This window comes from Xyrauchen texanus, chromosome 7 (assembly GCF_025860055.1).
Source record: "Xyrauchen texanus isolate HMW12.3.18 chromosome 7, RBS_HiC_50CHRs, whole genome shotgun sequence".
In the NCBI taxonomy this organism is placed as follows: Eukaryota; Metazoa; Chordata; class Actinopteri; order Cypriniformes; family Catostomidae; genus Xyrauchen; species Xyrauchen texanus.
Window position 1 is genome coordinate 42,151,495 of NC_068282.1, and position 18,265 is coordinate 42,169,759.

At 34.7% G+C, this 18,265-nt stretch overlaps 1 protein-coding gene across 2 annotated transcripts; it reads right to left on the bottom strand.

The window, feature by feature from the left end:
* Window positions 1–324: 324 nt before the first annotated feature.
* LOC127646729 (endoplasmic reticulum membrane sensor NFE2L1-like) lies at window positions 325–18,023 on the bottom strand. 2 transcript variants are annotated; one of them, XM_052130574.1, is made up of 4 exons: window positions 17,636–18,023; window positions 6,855–7,070; window positions 6,411–6,569; window positions 325–4,102 (listed from the first exon to the last, which is right to left on the bottom strand). In XM_052130574.1, exons 1-4 carry the CDS (start codon window positions 17,672–17,674, stop codon window positions 2,897–2,899), a joined length of 1,620 nt encoding a protein of 539 aa, XP_051986534.1. In that variant the 5' UTR covers window positions 17,675–18,023; the 3' UTR covers window positions 325–2,896. The 2 variants fall into 2 exon arrangements, with proteins under 2 accessions (XP_051986534.1, XP_051986535.1); XM_052130575.1 differs by lacking the exon at window positions 17,636–18,023 and having other exon boundaries at window positions 6,944–7,034.
* Window positions 18,024–18,265: the final 242 nt, after the last annotated feature.

The following is an 18,265-nucleotide window of genomic DNA, read 5'->3' on the forward strand; positions in this document are numbered from 1 at the left end:
AATTTATGTGAATTTACTGATAATAGTACAACAGATTTTGTATAAACCAGATTTCCCCCAAAGTTTTGAAACATGATCTGCATGGAAAACATCCATAATATAACAATAATATTGTGGCATGTTTTCTCCAACAGGGGGCAGTTATACCACACTAATGCCCCTAAAACATTTCGACACTCAAGCCACATCTAAAAAAATACATTAATTGCATTGCATTTGTTAGGAAAATATTGCATAAATACAAACTGAGCCACCAGTGTTTGTATTGTATAGATTTTAAGAGGCTTTTAAATACTCGAAGACAAGCATGCATTACTTAACAAGTACACCAATTTTGCAAAAAGTTTATTAGGGACAAAGTTGTTAGGTGTGAAATAGATTACACAGTAGGACAGTAACAGTTTTTAGATTTTTTTTTTTTTTTTTACACAAATATTGAAATGGTTTATGTTTATTTCACTCATAGTTTTAAACAAGTCATAATTTGTCTTTTTTAAATAGATTTATATAGTTTAATATTAAACGTCTGGGACTGGTACAAGGCTAAAACAATAAAAAATATATTCATAAAAGCATTTGAACAAAAATAAATTAAATTGAAACCTGGTAAAAAGGTTCCAATTAAGTTTTTATAAGAACATAACACAACAAATAGTCAACTCCTACTTTTTACTAAAAATCAACTACAGGTACATGAAAGTGCGCAAAGTTTAAGAAACACCCATATATATTACATAACTCTCTGAAATACTTTATTCTGATTGGTCAATCGCAGCATTCTGGGGATAACTACTGATCAGCCACAAAATGTAGGCCACCTGCTTAATATTGTGTAGATCCCCCTCGTGCCAACAAAACAGCGCCAACCTGAATCTCAGAATAGCATTCGGAGATGATATTCTTCTCACCACAATACAGAGCGGTTCTCTGAGTTACTTTGTTAGTTCGAACTAGTCTGGCCATTCTCTGTTGACCTCTCTCATCAACAAGACTGTTGTGTTTCAGTTACAGAAATACTCAAACCAGCCCGCCTGGCACCAAAAATCATCCATGCGCCAAAATCAGCAAATCATGTGGCAACATTGCAGTGCATAAAATCAGGCAGATACGGGTCAGAAGCTTCAGTTAATGTTCACATCAACTATCAGAATGGCGAAAAAAATTGATCTCAGTAATTTTGGACCGTAGCTGGTGACAGACAGTCTGGTTGGAGTATTTCTGTAACTGCTGATCTCCTGGGATTATCACACACAACATTCTCTAGAGTTTACTCAGAATGGTGCCAAAAAGAAAAATCATCCAGTGTGCGGCAGTTCTGTGGATGGAAATGCCTTGATGATGAAAGAAATCAACAGAGAATGGCCAGACTGGTTTGAACTGACAAAGTCTACAGTAACTCAGATAACCGCACTGTACAATTGTGGTGAGAAGAATATCATCTCAGAATGCTATTCTGAGTTGCGGGTTGGCACTGTTTTGGTGGCACGAGGGGGACCTGCACAATATTAGGCAGGTGGTTTTAATGTTGTTGCTGTATAATATTAAACTGTATAATAGACAATTGTCCTAGGCAAACACATGCTAGTTTACTCTCAACAGCCTCTTTCGTCTCACATTAAACTCAAATGAATATTTTTTGTGCACTTTATTCAGTAAGTAGCTGTGTAATAATTGTGATAATCTACAGTAAACCGGTCATTATCACAAAATAAATCACTTTAGGGTGATGCAACACCCTGATCACTGTACATTATCCAATACATGTTCCAACTGATATTAGTTCTGAATATGTATCTTAGACAGCCCTCAGAGAAGCTGGTGTATTCCAGCTAGAAATATGGTATGGATATTCAGTTTATTCAGTACTTCAGCTTTTTCACACTGTTAATAAACAATCTCTGCCTATTTTGAAACTCTTGGAAACTAAAATTTAAATGCCACAATTTATCCACCTCAGGTTAAACCAATGAAACAATTGCAGATTACCACATTTTTCAGTGTATAGCATTTGTGTGCCTGTGCTGGGTAGATTCCTTCTGAATTCTAATCCGGTACTGATTACAAATGACATGTATCTAATACGATTACTTTTGGATAACCTCTGACCCGACTTATTTGATGTAACATGCATTTGAGTAGGCTAATCTATACCATTTTTACATAATGTTGCTTAAATGCATTTAAGAACACAATCAAAATATTAAACTTTGCATGAAAAAAAGTCACTTAAAAGGGCCATGAAGCACATTTTAACTGATATGCATGTTTTGTCTAAAAAAAAAAAGATGATGTGAATTATTCTTGTTAAGAAGAGGTTTACATTTTTCTTTTCCAGATTTCCAAAATCAATAATTTGCTGTTGTATTTTACAGCTTTACATCAGCAGTGTTTAGTTACTTGCATAATTTCTCTTCATGAGATGGCATGGTCTAATCGTTTGAGAGGTGTTTTAGTCCACAACTTTAGAAGCATAGATCGTAAAGTACATGGTGTAAAAATATGAATGAGTTACATGTTTTTCCCCATGAATATGTTTGAGGTTAACAGGATTGTCTTATTGGAGAGTTTCTAGAATTATGGACAGGTACATCAGTGCATGTTATACAAATGCGGTCTTACTCCGGCAATTTCAGCATTACAAACACTATTCATGTGTGCTAACTGATCAGACTAATTAACCTCACAAAAATGGTCTCAAAAGTTATCATAAAAGCAAAAGTGCATTGATTTATATTTTTGAAGCAAATTGCAAACAAAATTTGCGGAACTGAAAACTAACTTTAACGCACAAATGCATTTTAATGCGTTTGATGAACAAAACCCTTCCAAAAACATAGAGACACATGGTTTTACAAAAACAAGTCTTCCTAAGAGAGCTTTTCTGTAGGTAGCTGTGTTACATAGCAATAGCTATATCCTGTGTCATTGTATTTTTCTTGTTGGCTGTGTTTCGTGGCAGTAGGTAAACTGTCCCATCAGCACTATGCTGTAGTGTGTACTCTTTAGGATGGTAAGAGTTTCCATGTTCATCTCTCAGCTGTCTGAACACCTCATTGTAGAGTTTCCTGAGCTTCTGTTTCATCTCACGAAGATCTCTAGTGTTCCTTTCTTTTTCTTCTTTCCTTAGATCCTTCTCCTTCTTCAGACCCTCAATCTCTTCCTCGAGATCAACAAAACTATCCAACTTGCGTTTGCGACAGCTATGGGCAGCCATTTTGTTTTTGCCACGCCTTCGAATATCTCTGATAAGGGTAAGTTGGGTGTGGCTGAATTTACTGGAGTTGACGGTTTTGTTAAAAGCATCCACAGGCAGGTTGATGATGTCATGCACACTGAGCGGCAAACCCAGCGCTAGAGCGCGCTGTTCGTCACGGCATGCATGCCAGATACCTCCACTTCCCGTTGTGAGGTTTGACTGAGGTTGTTCGTTTGTGATATTTTTTGTTACATTTTGTAAATATTCATTAGCACTGTGTTGCGCATCGTATATTGTTGCCTCTACAGCCTCTGAGAGCAGCGATAAAGGAAGCAGATCGGTGTAATCTGATTGGCTGGTCTCCATCTCTTCCTTATCTGATTGGCCATGAATTGAGTCAGCAGCATATAGGGATGTCTCTAGATCCACTGAGCCAACAGAAGAAGAGTCATCAAAACCTAGCAGGACGGGGCTATCAGCAAATTGTAAAATTGATGGTACACTGTTTGACTGTTCAGGTTGACTGAGTGTGCTGGTATTGAGGGTGTATGTACTAGTAAGTGCATGGCTAAACTCACTGAGGGTTGACTGGCTTGAGTTTGGCAGGCATTTAGTTAAACTCATTTGATTAAGATTCTCAGGGAGACTAGGGCTGAAGATTGTGTTTGAGGCTGAATCTGTAGGATTGTCTGTATGTGAGAATGTTTGTATGCATGTTTCCAGGATGTCTACTGGATCAGAGGGTGTGCGTGACAAAAGTTGAGCAACCTCAAAAGAGTCGGTAAATGTCGGAATCTTGTCTGTTGAATTCTTCCTCTGTGGCTCGGACATGTTGTGGCTACAGATTTCAGTGATATCATCTAAGGGCAAGCTTGGAAACTCAGACTCCAAGAGATCCAAATAATACTAACAGAGAGAGAGAGAGAGAGAGAGAGAGAGAGAGAGAGAACACACAATTAAACAGTGTGAGTGTATAGCTCCAGTAACAGAAAAAAGTAGGTGAGAATGAGGGCAATGTAAAATTGTAATTTTTAACATTTATTCATGACTTACAGGCTCAACTAATCCATTTGCTATTTATTGGTGTAAGGCTATAGATACATACAGCAAATGTTTCAACAGTAAAGGCCCCAGCACACTTCATACAAAATCAAAGAACGAAAGGGTGACACGTCATTAAGAACAAAATCTCGCCAAAAGGAAGGTGCTTTTGAGTTCAATTCCGTGGTTCGTAACAGTTTGCCAGGGTGAACTTTCAGGAAAACTTTCATCGGTAGGTGTGACCTGGATCTCCGCCTACTTTGAGGCTGACAGATTTTTCAGTTACGATTAGTCAACATAAGTCAAGTTATTAGCGAACTGGTGCAAACTTACCTACATCTGTACGATCGTTCGAGTGGAGACATTTTCTAAGAACATGTTTTATACAACAATTTTTTATAATTAATCTATAAAATGAATAAAATCTACTAAAATACTCTTAAGTGCTCATTCACTCTGTTGTTTGATAAGCTGCTTAACTCATGTGCTGTCTGAAGCAAAAGCCATTCACACATCGGCCTATAGTAAGGTATGCCTCTCTTATCATCATTCTTTTGTTTCTACCCTCTTTTTACCCAACACTCTTTTTTACACCCATCTTTGCAGTAGTATCAGTGTCATCGTAAATGACAATAACAGAGTGTAATCAGCACATATTATGGTCATGTATAGCTTGTTAGCTCAATTGAGCCATGAATGTAGAATGTAAATATGTAAAATTACACATTATCTACAGCATATTTGTGGCTTTAAATCACATCGAGCTGTTAAAACAGCTTTTTTTACTGATCTCCTGTGAATTCATTGACATATTTTAGTGCCACATTAGTTAAGTTTTTACATGTGGTCTTGTCCTCATATTTAAATGCTGCTCTAATCTCCTCTCATAGTGGTTTAACAGTTGTCTAAATGTTCGTGAACAGTACACCGTTGCTCAGCTGTTTCGCACTTCGCCGTGAGTATGCCTTGGCCTTAATAGTGCTATAGTAGGGATATTCCGAGTTCAATACAAATTAAGCTCAAACGAAAGCATGTTTGGCATAATGCATTAAAGTGTTAATTTAAATGATAATAATAGTAATAAAAATAAAAAAAAGAAGCAAAATGGCAGTTATAGTGAGTTTACAATGGAAGTGAAAGTGGCCAGTCCATAAACATTAAAATACACATTGTTTCAAAGTATAGCCACAAGACAGAAACATTGTGGTAACAGTTTTAGTGTGATAAAATTGTTTACTAACCTTATAATTGGAAAGTTATATCCAATATTACAACTTTGTTGTCACGACAACACTGCGGCGGCAAACCTTGTAAGTGATTTCATCACACTAAAATATTTTAAAAAATAAATATAGAACAGATATTTTATCAAATCAAATCACTTTATTGTCACACTACCATGTACACAAGTGCAACAGTAGGTGAAATTCTTGTGCCCTAAATCACACTAAAATCATGTACAATGTGCACTTTTGAAACAGTGTGTATTTAATGTATATATACAGTAGATGTTAAAGGTGCTGTAAGCAATGTTAGCCAACGTGAAATTGTAAAGAAGTAAAATTGGTTTAGAGTAAAAACAGGACTTCGATTTTGATCGGTTTCTCACCTACACCTATCATATAGCTTCTGAAGATATTGATGTAACCACTTGAGTCATATGGATTACTTTTGTTTCTTTTATGTGATTCTTAGACCTTCAAAATTCTGACCACCCTTCACTTGCATTGTACGGACCTACAGAGCTGAAATATTCTTCTAAAAATCTTTGTTTGTGTTCTAAAGAATAAAGAAAGTCATTCACATCTAAGATGGCATGAGGGTGAGTAAATGATGAGAATCTTTATTTATGGGTGAACTATCCCTTTAAAGAAGATGAATGAATAAGCATTAACAATCATTGTTTATTGTTAATTCTTGATATCAAATGCATTAACTAATATTAAAAAATGCAATCTTATTGTAAAGTGTTACCAAAATATGTGTATGTATGTTACAACTGCCCTGTGAAAATTGGACTCCCCTACCTTAAAATGAATTTAGCTATGGTTTTCAGGTTCAGTGGCTATGTGCTTTTACATGTACATGTTACAAGTACTACTATGTTACAACCTAATTTAAAATTAATGTACAGTATCTCTTTATGTCTATCCTGTAAGTATACTGTAGGTACCTGTAGGTCTGGCAGTGGAAGTAGTTCACTGTAGGTATGCTCCTCAGAAGCGGGCTTCTGAGTCTTTGAGAATAACAGGGTAGACAGTAGGGGATTCTTCGTAACGGGTGTATGCTGAGTAGACACTGTAGATGGTACCACTGCTGAGAAGGGCACAGCCTAAAATGAAGTAAAAAGAACTTTGTAGGCAACCTTGTACTTTAAACATCAAATATAGTATGTGGGTGTGTTTAGGTGTGTGTGCAGGCATTAATCTTAGGGAGTTTAAGAATTATCTGTATTAGGTAAGGCAGGGCATTTTGACAGTAGATACTGTGCGACCATGAGTAGAAATGTGTCAACCAGTTGAGATTCTGTTAAACCACTTATACCATGGTATATAAACAGTGCAATTGAAAATACAGCACTGAGCAGAAAACTATAGCAATAAACAATAATGGTTACCAGGGAGTTCACTGGTGAAGGGCTTGGCAAAAGCTCTCCAGTCTCCTTGTCATGTTTCTGTAACCTCTGCAAAATCTGTTCTAGCTCACTTGCTCTCTTCTGTTCTCTCTCTCCATCTCTCCTGGCATCCTCCTCCCTCTGCCGAAGACATCCATCAAAGATCTCTCGCTCCACTCCCAAATCAACATCCTGCCTCCACAAAATATCAATCAAATCCTAAACAGGCAGACAAAATGCACAACAGATCATTTAACATGTCAACGGTTTTTGTTTGTGGCCATTGCATGCGTACACACACACACGCGCACAGACACGCACACACAGACACGCACACACAGACACGCACACACAAAGAGTATATCTGCATACACCTTCTGTGCACTCTCACAATATCACTCAGTTTTTATGTTAGTCATGTGACGTTCTGCTTTTACATTCATTTGCTTGGCAGGTGTCTTCTTACCAAAGCCACCTTCAAAATGTTAATGTAAGTACATCAGATTAACATTCAAAAGTTTGAACACACCTACTTATTCTTTATTATTACTTGTTTTCCACATTTATGAACAAACTCAAATGGATGTATGGAAATTATGTTTTCTTTATGTAAACAAAAATGATAAACAAATTAAAACTATGATATATATTAGCTTTTTCAATGTGGACACCCCTTGCCAAGAACAAAGCTTTGCACATACTCACAATTATTGGTCCATCTCATCCATTTTACTTTGCTTTATAAAATTTTTGTTTTTAATTAAAAAAAATATGTATTAAGAAATTCATACCATTTATATGTGAATAAAAAATGTATTTCAAACATTTATGTAAACCTGGGGTTAAAAGTTTTTTAAACATAACTTTTGACAAGTGTATCCGAAATTTTGACTGGCTTGACTTAACGCTACATTAATGTTCCCTTTGTTAAGGGATAAATAAGGGGTTCATTAATGACTAATAATTCATTCACAAATGCATTTTAAATAACCCTATATGCAGCTATCACAACTTTCATGTGAAAACTGCCAAATAGTGAGCCATTTTGCCTCAAATGTAATGTTTAATAATACATTTTCAACATTAGTAACCTATGAAACTGTACCTTAATGTAAAGTGCACACATATGAAGCATTTATTAAGGAGTTGCCAACATTATAAACTTGTACATTTAAGTTCAGCATGGCTTAATAGTATCAGGCTATATGGTATAATACCTGAATTGTTTTGCAGAGGATTTAGGTGACTACAACTAGGTAAAATAATTAATTCTTTCTAAATAATAGACTGGTGTGCAACACAGTGTCATTTAAACGGTTCGTATCAGAGCGGAAACAGATGCGTTTGAGCTCAAAAATGTTAAAGTGCTCGCCTGTTTCATTCTCCCTCTCTCTATTCAACAGTTGAACTTGTAACATTTACCTGTCTTGTGTAATGATAAACAGGCAAACGTCAATAAAACTAATATCATTTACCGTCTGCATATATGCGCATGTCTCATTTAAACAGATGTAATTCACGAGCCTCACAAAAATCCAGCATTTTCTTCCTGTCGAGCGCTCATATAATATCTTCCACTGAAGCGCGTATAAGCCAGAATCAAAAACTTCAGGATGAAAAGTTCCTCTGATTCACAAATCATGACGGTCAGTCTGTGACAATCCAAGTAGGTAATCCAGGCCACTTATTGTGTCAGGAGATTGTTGCTCGCACTGGATCAGAGACTATTTACAGAGAAGGGAACCCATTATGCAAAATTATGTTTGCACATAAATGTGAGTCGGCAGTGTGTGTACACAACCACCCTACAACGTTAAAAGTCCATCGTGGGCTCCCACTCCTCTTTCTTATATTTCTATTAATCAAATGCAGAGTTTCAAAATGAATGGTTTTTGTGGGCCTTGCCCACAATTGGTGACGGACTCCACCCTATTATCATAGATCCTCCCGAGTGATCTACAAACAGTCCGCCATTTTTGTCCATGCTGGAGCAGTTACAGTGAGAATAATGATCTACTCAAAATAATATCTCATCTTCGTAGGCATCATACTGTAACTGTTCTGTTGTTGGCAATAAAACTGAACATAAATGTCAAAAAAGTTTTGTTTTTGAAAGAAATGTGCCCTAAAACATACAAACATTTGTGTATGTTTGTGAAAATCATTTTACACTGGACTGCTTTGTGAATGAGTGTCAATATAAAACAGGATGCTTGGAAATCGCCTTTCTGAATGTGCTTGTTAGCTGATTCCACGGCTAATGCAGCCAAAGTTTCCATTGACTCATCAGCAGCTCATTTGCTTTTAAAGAGACACACACGAAAACGGCGTGTTTTTGATTCCAACCGAAAAGGGGCATATACAACATGGTTTAATAAATTATCTATAGGATATTTTGAGCTGAAACTTCACAGACACATTCTGGGGACACCTGAGACTTATATTACATCTTGAAAAAAGGGGCATAATAGGTCTCTTAAAATGAATGGGAGAAATTGGAACGCTCAACCAAGAGGCTCTAGCACCCAACGGTCAATGGATGTAGAAAGGAAGTCCCGCTTTACAGGTAAAAGAGCCAATCACCATTTTTATTATTTCGGTGTTACCCCATTCAAGTAGATAGGTGCTGCACTGGTATGACTGGAAATAGTCTCCGAGGAGTGTTCCAAAGCTGGCCGGCAATGGACTGACTTGCTAGAAAGACTTTGGCTGGATCCGAACAAGCGCGTGAGTGCATCTTCAAAGTAAAAGCGCTTGACGAGTGCTAGGAGTAAATGTCTTATTCACTATGTACTGCATGTACAACTGGTTTGATTAACTGTACTTTTTGAGAAAATGCGATCGCTAACAAGGACGCCAAAAAACATTAATGTGCCAATAAATTACTAAAATTTGATGACAAACAGGAATCAGAAGAAACTGCGACCTACCATTTAAAATACAAATATATATATATATATATATATTAGTTACAATTTTGTGTGAAAATGAGTAAATATAGTGCTAAATAAGAGTTTGTTCATTTTTATTTTAGCAATTTTATGTTTATGTTATTTACTATATTAAATTGTGTGACATATTGGCATTTTATCAGCAATTCGGACATCCTGCTCTATGGATATCGGCATCAGCATCGGCCATTAAAATCCCCATACTGGTCGACTACTATTTATAACATGTAAATTAAAATGCTCACTATTTGGCAAGTGGATGAAAGTTGCCCTTAAAGTCTCTTATGCATTAAAGTGGATGCATATGAACCATTTATTAAGGAGTTGCCAACATTGGAAACCGGTCCATAAAAGTTCAGAATGTTTTAATGGTAATCAGGCTATATTATATGGTATATGCTTTAACTGAGCATGAGGACCTTAATAGTTTAGTAGATCAGGTAGGATTAGGTAAGTCCACAATGTGACAAGGAAAGTAACAACACAAGTGAGTCAAGACATTACACTAAAGAATATAAACACAATGCAGACTCCAGTAAAATGACATAGTCCCTACTTTTCTCCTCACAATAATAGTCTATTTCACTACATTACCTAAATCATGAATGTTATGTTTTTAATTAATATAATTATGAATAAGGGTATTAACTAAGCATTTATAACATTATGCAATTATAAACTATTTTCAACATATTCTGCCGGCATTGGTGTGTGAATGTGAGTGTGGATGGGTGATTGGGACACAGTGTAAAGTGCTTTGGTAACCTCTAAGGTTAATAAAAAAGCGCTATATAAGTGCAGACCACATTAGATGAAAGTTGCCGTTTTTATGCATGTTGCTATAAATGCATATAAATTATTTATAAATTACTTATTCATCATTAGTCATATTATCATATATATATATATATATTAATATATGTACTTTCTACGGTAAACTATTGTTAAAATGTAATAGCGCTTTATTGGTGAAAAACAATAATTGGGCATTCCTTGAAGTCCCTGCATGACCCATCACATTTCATTATATTTTATTGAAATAGTTATGTTTCTTCTTATTTTAATACCAGTTATGTGCATTGGGAGTTCTGTGTTATATTTTATGTAGTTTAGTGAATGTTTATTGCATTATTTTAGTGTTGTGTAATGTGTTACCCTGAGGGTCAGTCCATCTTAAGTAGTCCAATACAGGTTGCTTGATTTTTCCATTGCGGTGATTACCTCTATGTATTGGTATAGAAAAGCCACAAACATTTTTTTATTTCACTTGTTTTAACCCTAATACCCATCTATGTGTCATGACACATTTTGGTTATACAGCTGTTTACGGAAATCTCAATATCTCAGCTCAGGATGGTCCTAGCTCCTTGGAACAAAACTGATCTCTAGAGCACATTACAAGGTGTTTTGCACATTCTTGTTCATTAGACTTAGAACTTAAATCCTATTGTAATGCTCAAGATTGCTCAAAGTTCCACTTTTATGGCCAATTTATAATGGTAAGGTTCGAGTCTCAGTCTTAATTTTTTTAGGATGTACGATGTAAGGTAAGTATAGTGTGCATGCAGAACATTTCAGGTTTGAGACTTCTCTCTTTTTTTTTTTTATGGGGGCGCAAATTTGAAAAATTCCCCTCACTTTCGGGTTGAATATCTCTGGTGGGGTACCAGAAAAGTACCTGAATTTTTCACAGAATTAAGTCTATAATAGCATTCTGCTGAAACAAAATTTGAGTTTGAGATTCCACTGGTTACAGAGCAAGGGCTAGTAGAAATCTGGGGGAAAGCCTACTTTATTCATTGCATTTAGAGAAAAGAACAGATGTAATATAAGCATAACAAATAATAAAAATGAACAGTATTTTACAGAAATTATGTTTATGATTGACATATAATAGCTTATGCTTGTCTATGAGGTCTAAAACGTTACTACTTTTGATATTAGCAACAATGAAGCATGATCTATCACAGGATTAATCAAAAAGTTAATAATCAAAAGCATTTCATTTTAAGTAACTTTAATTAACTGTATGTGGAGTAGGGTTGCAATGGTATGACATTTTCACGGTACGATAACCCTCTCAGAAAATATCATGGTATACACAGTTATTATTATCAGTTACAATGACCCTTAAAGGAGTTTTTTATTTTTTTGGTTGAACAAACACTTTATTATAATTGAAACAATTTTTAAAAAAAATGTAAAAAATAAAAATCTCCCTTTTGAAAATAAATAAGAAAGCTAACACAATTTTAATAAAAAACATGATAAAAAAAAAATAGCATGTAACTATAACATGTTATATAACAAAAGCGTGTTAGTTTACATGTTAGTATTACATGTTAAATGAACTACTAAATTAAAAATAATATCAGCTGTGTGAGCTTTTAAAGTAATTTCTTATGATTATTAATAATTAACATATAATGCTCCTGTCTGTACCTTTAACTCAGTGGTTCTCAACTGGTTTTGCTTCAGGACAGTAACCTGTATTCAATGTATCCTAGGTCACATTTCCTTTCATGTTGCATAGCTTTGATCATGGTTTTCAAGCACAAGGACATGCATCAAGTGACATTATTTTTGCTGTTGACGTCAACAACAAAAGCGGCAGGAAGTTTTCTCTCCCCTTTAAAAAATGTAAGGGCATATTTACTTATATGAGCCCATTATTATCCCATTTGTTTCCTAATTCCAAAAATAATTCAAACAGAACATACATATTACACAGGAAGAAAGGCTCCTCATTACCATGGTTAGGTCAGTGTAGCTAGTCTTAAATAATAGTAATAATAATAACAAATTATAGTATTTATTTATCAAAATCACAATCAAAATGCTACTATAGAGGACTTATTTCTGTGAAACTTTCAGGTTCCTATCTGGTCGCCCACCAAAGATATTCAACCCGAAAGTATGCGGAATTTTCAAAAATTACACTTTCTCGCCCCCATAAAAAAAAGAGAAGTCTCAAACCTGAAACGTTCTGCATGCACACTATACTTAGGTACCTACTAAAACAAATGAAGACTGATACTCGAACCATTCCCAATAAATTGACTCTACAAGATGAACTTTGAGCATTACAATAGGACTTACGTTCTAAGTCTAAGGAACAAGAATATGCTAAATGTTTAGATATGTTCAAGTACATTGTAATGTGCTCTAGAGATCAGTTTTTGCTCCAAGGAGCTAGGACCATCCTGAGCTGAGGCTTCTGTAAACAGCTGTATACTGTTAAAAATTTGCCATGTGTCATGACACAAGGATGGCCGTTGTGATTAAACCAAGTGAAATAGAAATAAAAATAAAAACTGGTGGTTTTGCAATACCACTCAAAATAAAAGAGAAAAATTTAAAATGGTCAATCAAACAACTTAACAATTGTTGGACCTTTTGAGATGGACTGACCCCTGATGTTTTTGTGTTTGTGTGAGTAACACTGTGCACATGTGTATTGGTCATTGCTCCTGCAAGGAAGGGCCCCTCTAGATAAACTTTAAGTCATCATGTTGCCTTTTGTATTTGCTACGGTGATTAACAAAACATTTTAAAATGAAAAGCAGACTTTTATAGTTCCAGAAGGTTAGTATATTAAGCTTATATAATTTAATAATATAAACGGTAGTGAACCGGGCATCAAAATGACATCCTGTAAAACCTGAAACTGTATTTTTGTCAGTACATTTCTGGCAACCATTGTTATTGATATTTTACCATGAATTTATTTTAAAAAGATATATGTATATATATTACAGTGTATCTTTTTAAATCAGTACAGCAAGTGTTCATTTCACCTTATCAGAAAAAATATAAATGCACAAACACACACAATTCAACTGAGCAACATATAAAAACACTCTTTTAATCACTTCTTTTGATATGATAAAATGTTAATTGGAGACTGTATTGTCCCTGATTGTATGCATGGTCAGAGGTTGTGCTGCCACTGAGGCACTAGTTCCAATTCTGTCATCAACTAGAAGAATCTTAATCTAATCATAACATGGCAACATTTTGTGAGAAGGCAGCTGTGGTCAATATTCCTATCTTGTTATTTTCATGAGAGATACAAGCTGTACATTTGAAAATCAAAAGCACTGTTTTGAAGAAAAACAATTGTAATTTTTTTTCTCTATTATATTCATTGTATCATTAATGTACGTTACATATTGAAATTGTATTATTTGAGAGCTGATTCTCAATCAATCTTATGTTCTTGGGACTCGTTTGCTGTTATCATCCACAGCAGAAGAAAATAGATAGGATAGATATATCTACACTGGTGATGTAAATATTGAAGAAAAGATTAAGTACTACGTTGAATAAGTGTGAACTTGAAAATATAAAGTAAATTCTACATTCAAACATGTAAAAAATGTATGCTCTAGCTTGTAAGAAAATATTATTTATGATTGTTTGTTATCTTTATAGTGTGTCAAACACTGTCATATTTATTAGCTAATTTGAGTAAATGTCACTAGTAAATAAAATAAGTACCTTTTTCTTTACATTTCAAAGCTTGTGTTCCCAGCATGCACTGGGCTTGAATAATTAATTCACTTACATGCGTGTTTGCAAGTTTATTAAAAACATTTTTATTGTTTTTGTGCAGTCTGAAGTTCAAATTCTACTCAAAAATGACCCGTTCATGATCAAAAAAATTTTATCTGTTGATTGCCACCATCATCGTGTTTTGTGCACCAAGTGTGGAGGTTTGTGTGCGCAACTTTATATCTTGTTTTTATCACCAGTAACACAAGATTAAGTTGTCTTATAGACTACATACTGTAGCCTCACTGTGAAAGGCTTACATGTTTTATGTGATGCATGATTGAACATGTGTTTGTAAGGAAAGTGACTTGTTCTAATAACATGTTCATTTACATTACATGTATATCATTTTGCAAATAAACTTACTGTATTTACTAAAATGTTTAAATTAAATTTACTCAATTTAATCAATATTATGTCATGAAGATAAGTAGATTTTATTTAATTTTATACTATAAAGATTTAATTAGAAAAGCTAAATCTTTCTAGTAATTTATTTCACTGTACATATCGCAGAACATCTCAAAAGTTGCGTGGATGCATTCTAAGTCCTCCTGTCCTTCGGAGTTCATTCTTCCAAGGTAGCTAGGCAAGATCTGTCTTTATGAGAATGCCAGCCCTCTCTTTGAGAAACAGCTCTAATGTGTAGGCAAATGACAATAAATACATTTTCTGAGGTATTTTTATGTTCCTGCCCTTTCAAGCATTAGACAGCGGAAGAAGAGGAAAATGAAAAAGAACAATATCATTTAATTCAATTAAATTCAAATTGAAAATTGTCCAAATGCAGTGTTTACGAGGAGAGTGATATTGAGAAATGTGCACATGGTACACATCAGTGGTAGTGATAAAAAATGACCACTATTATTTACCCAAAGATTAGGCATAGTAAGTGCATGTCTTTTCCGGCTTTACTGTTTCTGGGTATGCCCGTTACACCAAAGACCATGATGACACTATAGTAAGTTAAAGTTACATGTGCTGGGGCACAAACAAAACTGAGCACATACCAGACTAAGCACAAAGCATTTGTAATGGTGCCAGCCATAATGGCTTTGAACTAGCTGCCCTCATGTTGGAGTCACGCAACTAAATAAATTCTCCAGATTACGTATGACATTATGAATGGTTTAGAGAGATTTGTCTCACTCAGCAGCCTACAGAAAGCAATCCATCAGATAATTGGAAATAAAGTCAAAACAAGAAATACTGGGAGAAAGAAAGGTATAAAGGTGAGCTGAGTGAAAGGTGAACATACACGCCTACAGCTGGGTGGTGAATATGATGATGCAACTGTGTGAAAGTGTACAAAGGGTGATACAGCCTTGTGTGTATAAAGGACAACTGATATGAACTCTTCTCACTGGGGATACTGGTTATACACCCTGATACTTTCAGCAAGTGCGTGTGGCTGGCTCAAATACAGTTAAAAAAAAGTTAAAATGTTTATTTAAACGTTCCAGTCACTTAAATTCATGAGGCCCGGGACAACATTTTTTGTGAGGGGTCGCAAACCCTAGTCCAGAGCTTTTCTAATTGGGTTCCCTCTTCAACAGACAATTTCAAAATGGTGTAATATGCTCTAATTGAAGATTATTAAGTATGATTTGTGTATAATTATTAGATCATATTGGCCCATGCGAATTTACAATGTCCTCATAAAAGTGTTTGCATTGGATAGTTTTTATTATTAAATTATGCTAGTCCTTTTCTAAGAACAAACTTCATAAATTATTGCGGTTACTGGTACCAAGGTCATTTAATTTGATGTATGAAGTCAGTTCACTTTAAGTTCATGCAGGTGACTTGGCAGAATCGTTCATTACTCTAACTATGGACATGCTGTTTGACAACCAAAAACTTTTTCTCTTTACTATTTTCCTACACTCAAAAATAAATAAAAAATACAAAATAAGGGTTTTGCTGCTTGTTCAGTTTACTTAATTAAAACTAAAGCAACACGATTATAGAATTTTTTCTCAAAACTTGGTTCTATTTCGTTTATCCATTTAAATTAGTAAAATGTAAGTTTACTTAATCCATTTGAGTTGGCATTACGTGAATACTTTTTGTGGTCTTAATGTAGAATTGATAAAACTGGGCAGGGAATTTCAATTTCTCAGCATGAGTTGCATGGGACTGGATAGGGAGAACAAGTGTTAAAATTAGGTGCTTAAAAAATTAGGCTGGCATATACTAATTATTACTAAAATAAATGTAAATTTTTTATTTAAAGTTGAGCCAACATAAAAAAACATTTTTTAATAAAAAATGTGTAAATTGTTTGGCGAACCTAATGAAGTTGAGTTAAAACTACTATAGTACATTGATTTGACTTAATCCAACTAAATTATGTTGGCTCAATTAAAAATTAAATTGACATTAAAGACATTAAATTGCTTGCAAAATGTAATGACTTCATTTTAAACTGTATACCTTTTATTTTTATCATTTAAAAACTTATATGTAAAATCCTTTTTTTGTAATTGTTCCACCTTTCTATTAAATAAATGCCACTTGGTTTAATATTTCGTTAATACAATGACACTCAAACGTTTGCTGGGGTTGATACATTCTCCCACAACTTTTAGAAAACATAAAATTGTCAATATTACAATTATTATTGTATAGAAAATGAGCTGTTTTTGCCCCTGCCTAACATGAAATGAGATCTACTGCATGATGATCCTTACACAAGCCTTTTATATAATGATACAAACATGTGTTTTGTTTAATTAAGCACTAGGGTGAAATAAATTTGAGTAATTGTCGAAATCGAGACCAATTGAAAGATTGGAGGTTGGGCTTTATCCTAAGTTGTTAGGATGGGGCATTTTACAGTGCTGACAGAAAATGTGACCTCAAACATAATTTTGATAATATTTACACACACACACACACACACACACACACACACACACACACAAAATACTTTCTTCTGTTTTTTTTTTTTTTTTAACTGTCAAAACCTTGGACATTTTTTTTATTATTCCAATAGGTTTGTAATAGTCCCTCCCAAATACGTTTTACATATTTTTCATTTGTTTTCCACTGTATTCTCTCTTAAGCTCAGCAACATCTTAACAGTAGCCTACATGCCACAACCTACTCACCACTAAACTACTTCAAAGATGTTACTTAACTGCATTTGTTCATGAAGGAGTCTTTCATCACACCATTTTGTAGCTTTTAACCCAATGTTTCTTTTAACATAACATCGTTAAGGCAACACACTACATAATACTGCACGTGAAAAAAAAATGTATATAGTAGACTTACCGGCTCAAATTGAAACTTGGCTAATGGGGTTTCTTCCATGTTTTCTTTCAGTTGGTGTTATGAGGGGATTGTAAGATCTAACACTAATAAAAGTCAAAATCTGACAGCGCACATGCGACCGCAAAACATTTGCTGAATCAAACCTGACGACACGCGCATATAACAGAACCCAAATACAGACGTGACCAGACAAGACCCGCCTACTATCACCATAAGCCAACCAAACAGCAGATAACATATTCAGACGTGCAAGAATCATCCAATAAAACAGAATAACCCAAATATTCGACGTAATCCGCCTACTACAAAGGATTAGCCAATCACAACCGAAATTTAAAGAGACACACCTTCATTACTTTACAAATTTCTTTTACAACATTTGCCCCCATCAATAACACAGCTGATTTAAACAGTTTTTTTTTCTTTTTTCCTTGAATCATGTAGTTCACGTGTTAGGTAGTTCAAATAAGTACAAACAAAAGAGCTCATGTTTGCCAGGCTTAAACTTAAAATGGCGTAATATGGTACAGGCCTACAGTAACTTGCTAGAACAAGATACAATCACATAAACAATGCTATTTAAGTTTATTTATTAAGGAGTTTATTGTTCAAGTAAGCTCTAATGAGGAA

Bases quoted from the DNA above. Each gene is read 5' to 3' on its own strand.
- LOC127646729 (XM_052130574.1), bottom strand. From the start codon at position 17,674: ATGGAAGAAACCCCATTAGCCAAGTTTCAATTTGAGCCG. The intron at 7,071-17,635 runs GTAAGTCTACTA...CTGCCTGTTTAG, and splicing joins CCAAGTTTCAATTTGAGCCG to GATTTGATTGATATTTTGTG. The intron at 4,103-6,410 runs GTACCTACAGTA...TCTCTCTGTTAG, and splicing joins TTCCACTGCCAGACCTACAG to TATTATTTGGATCTCTTGGA.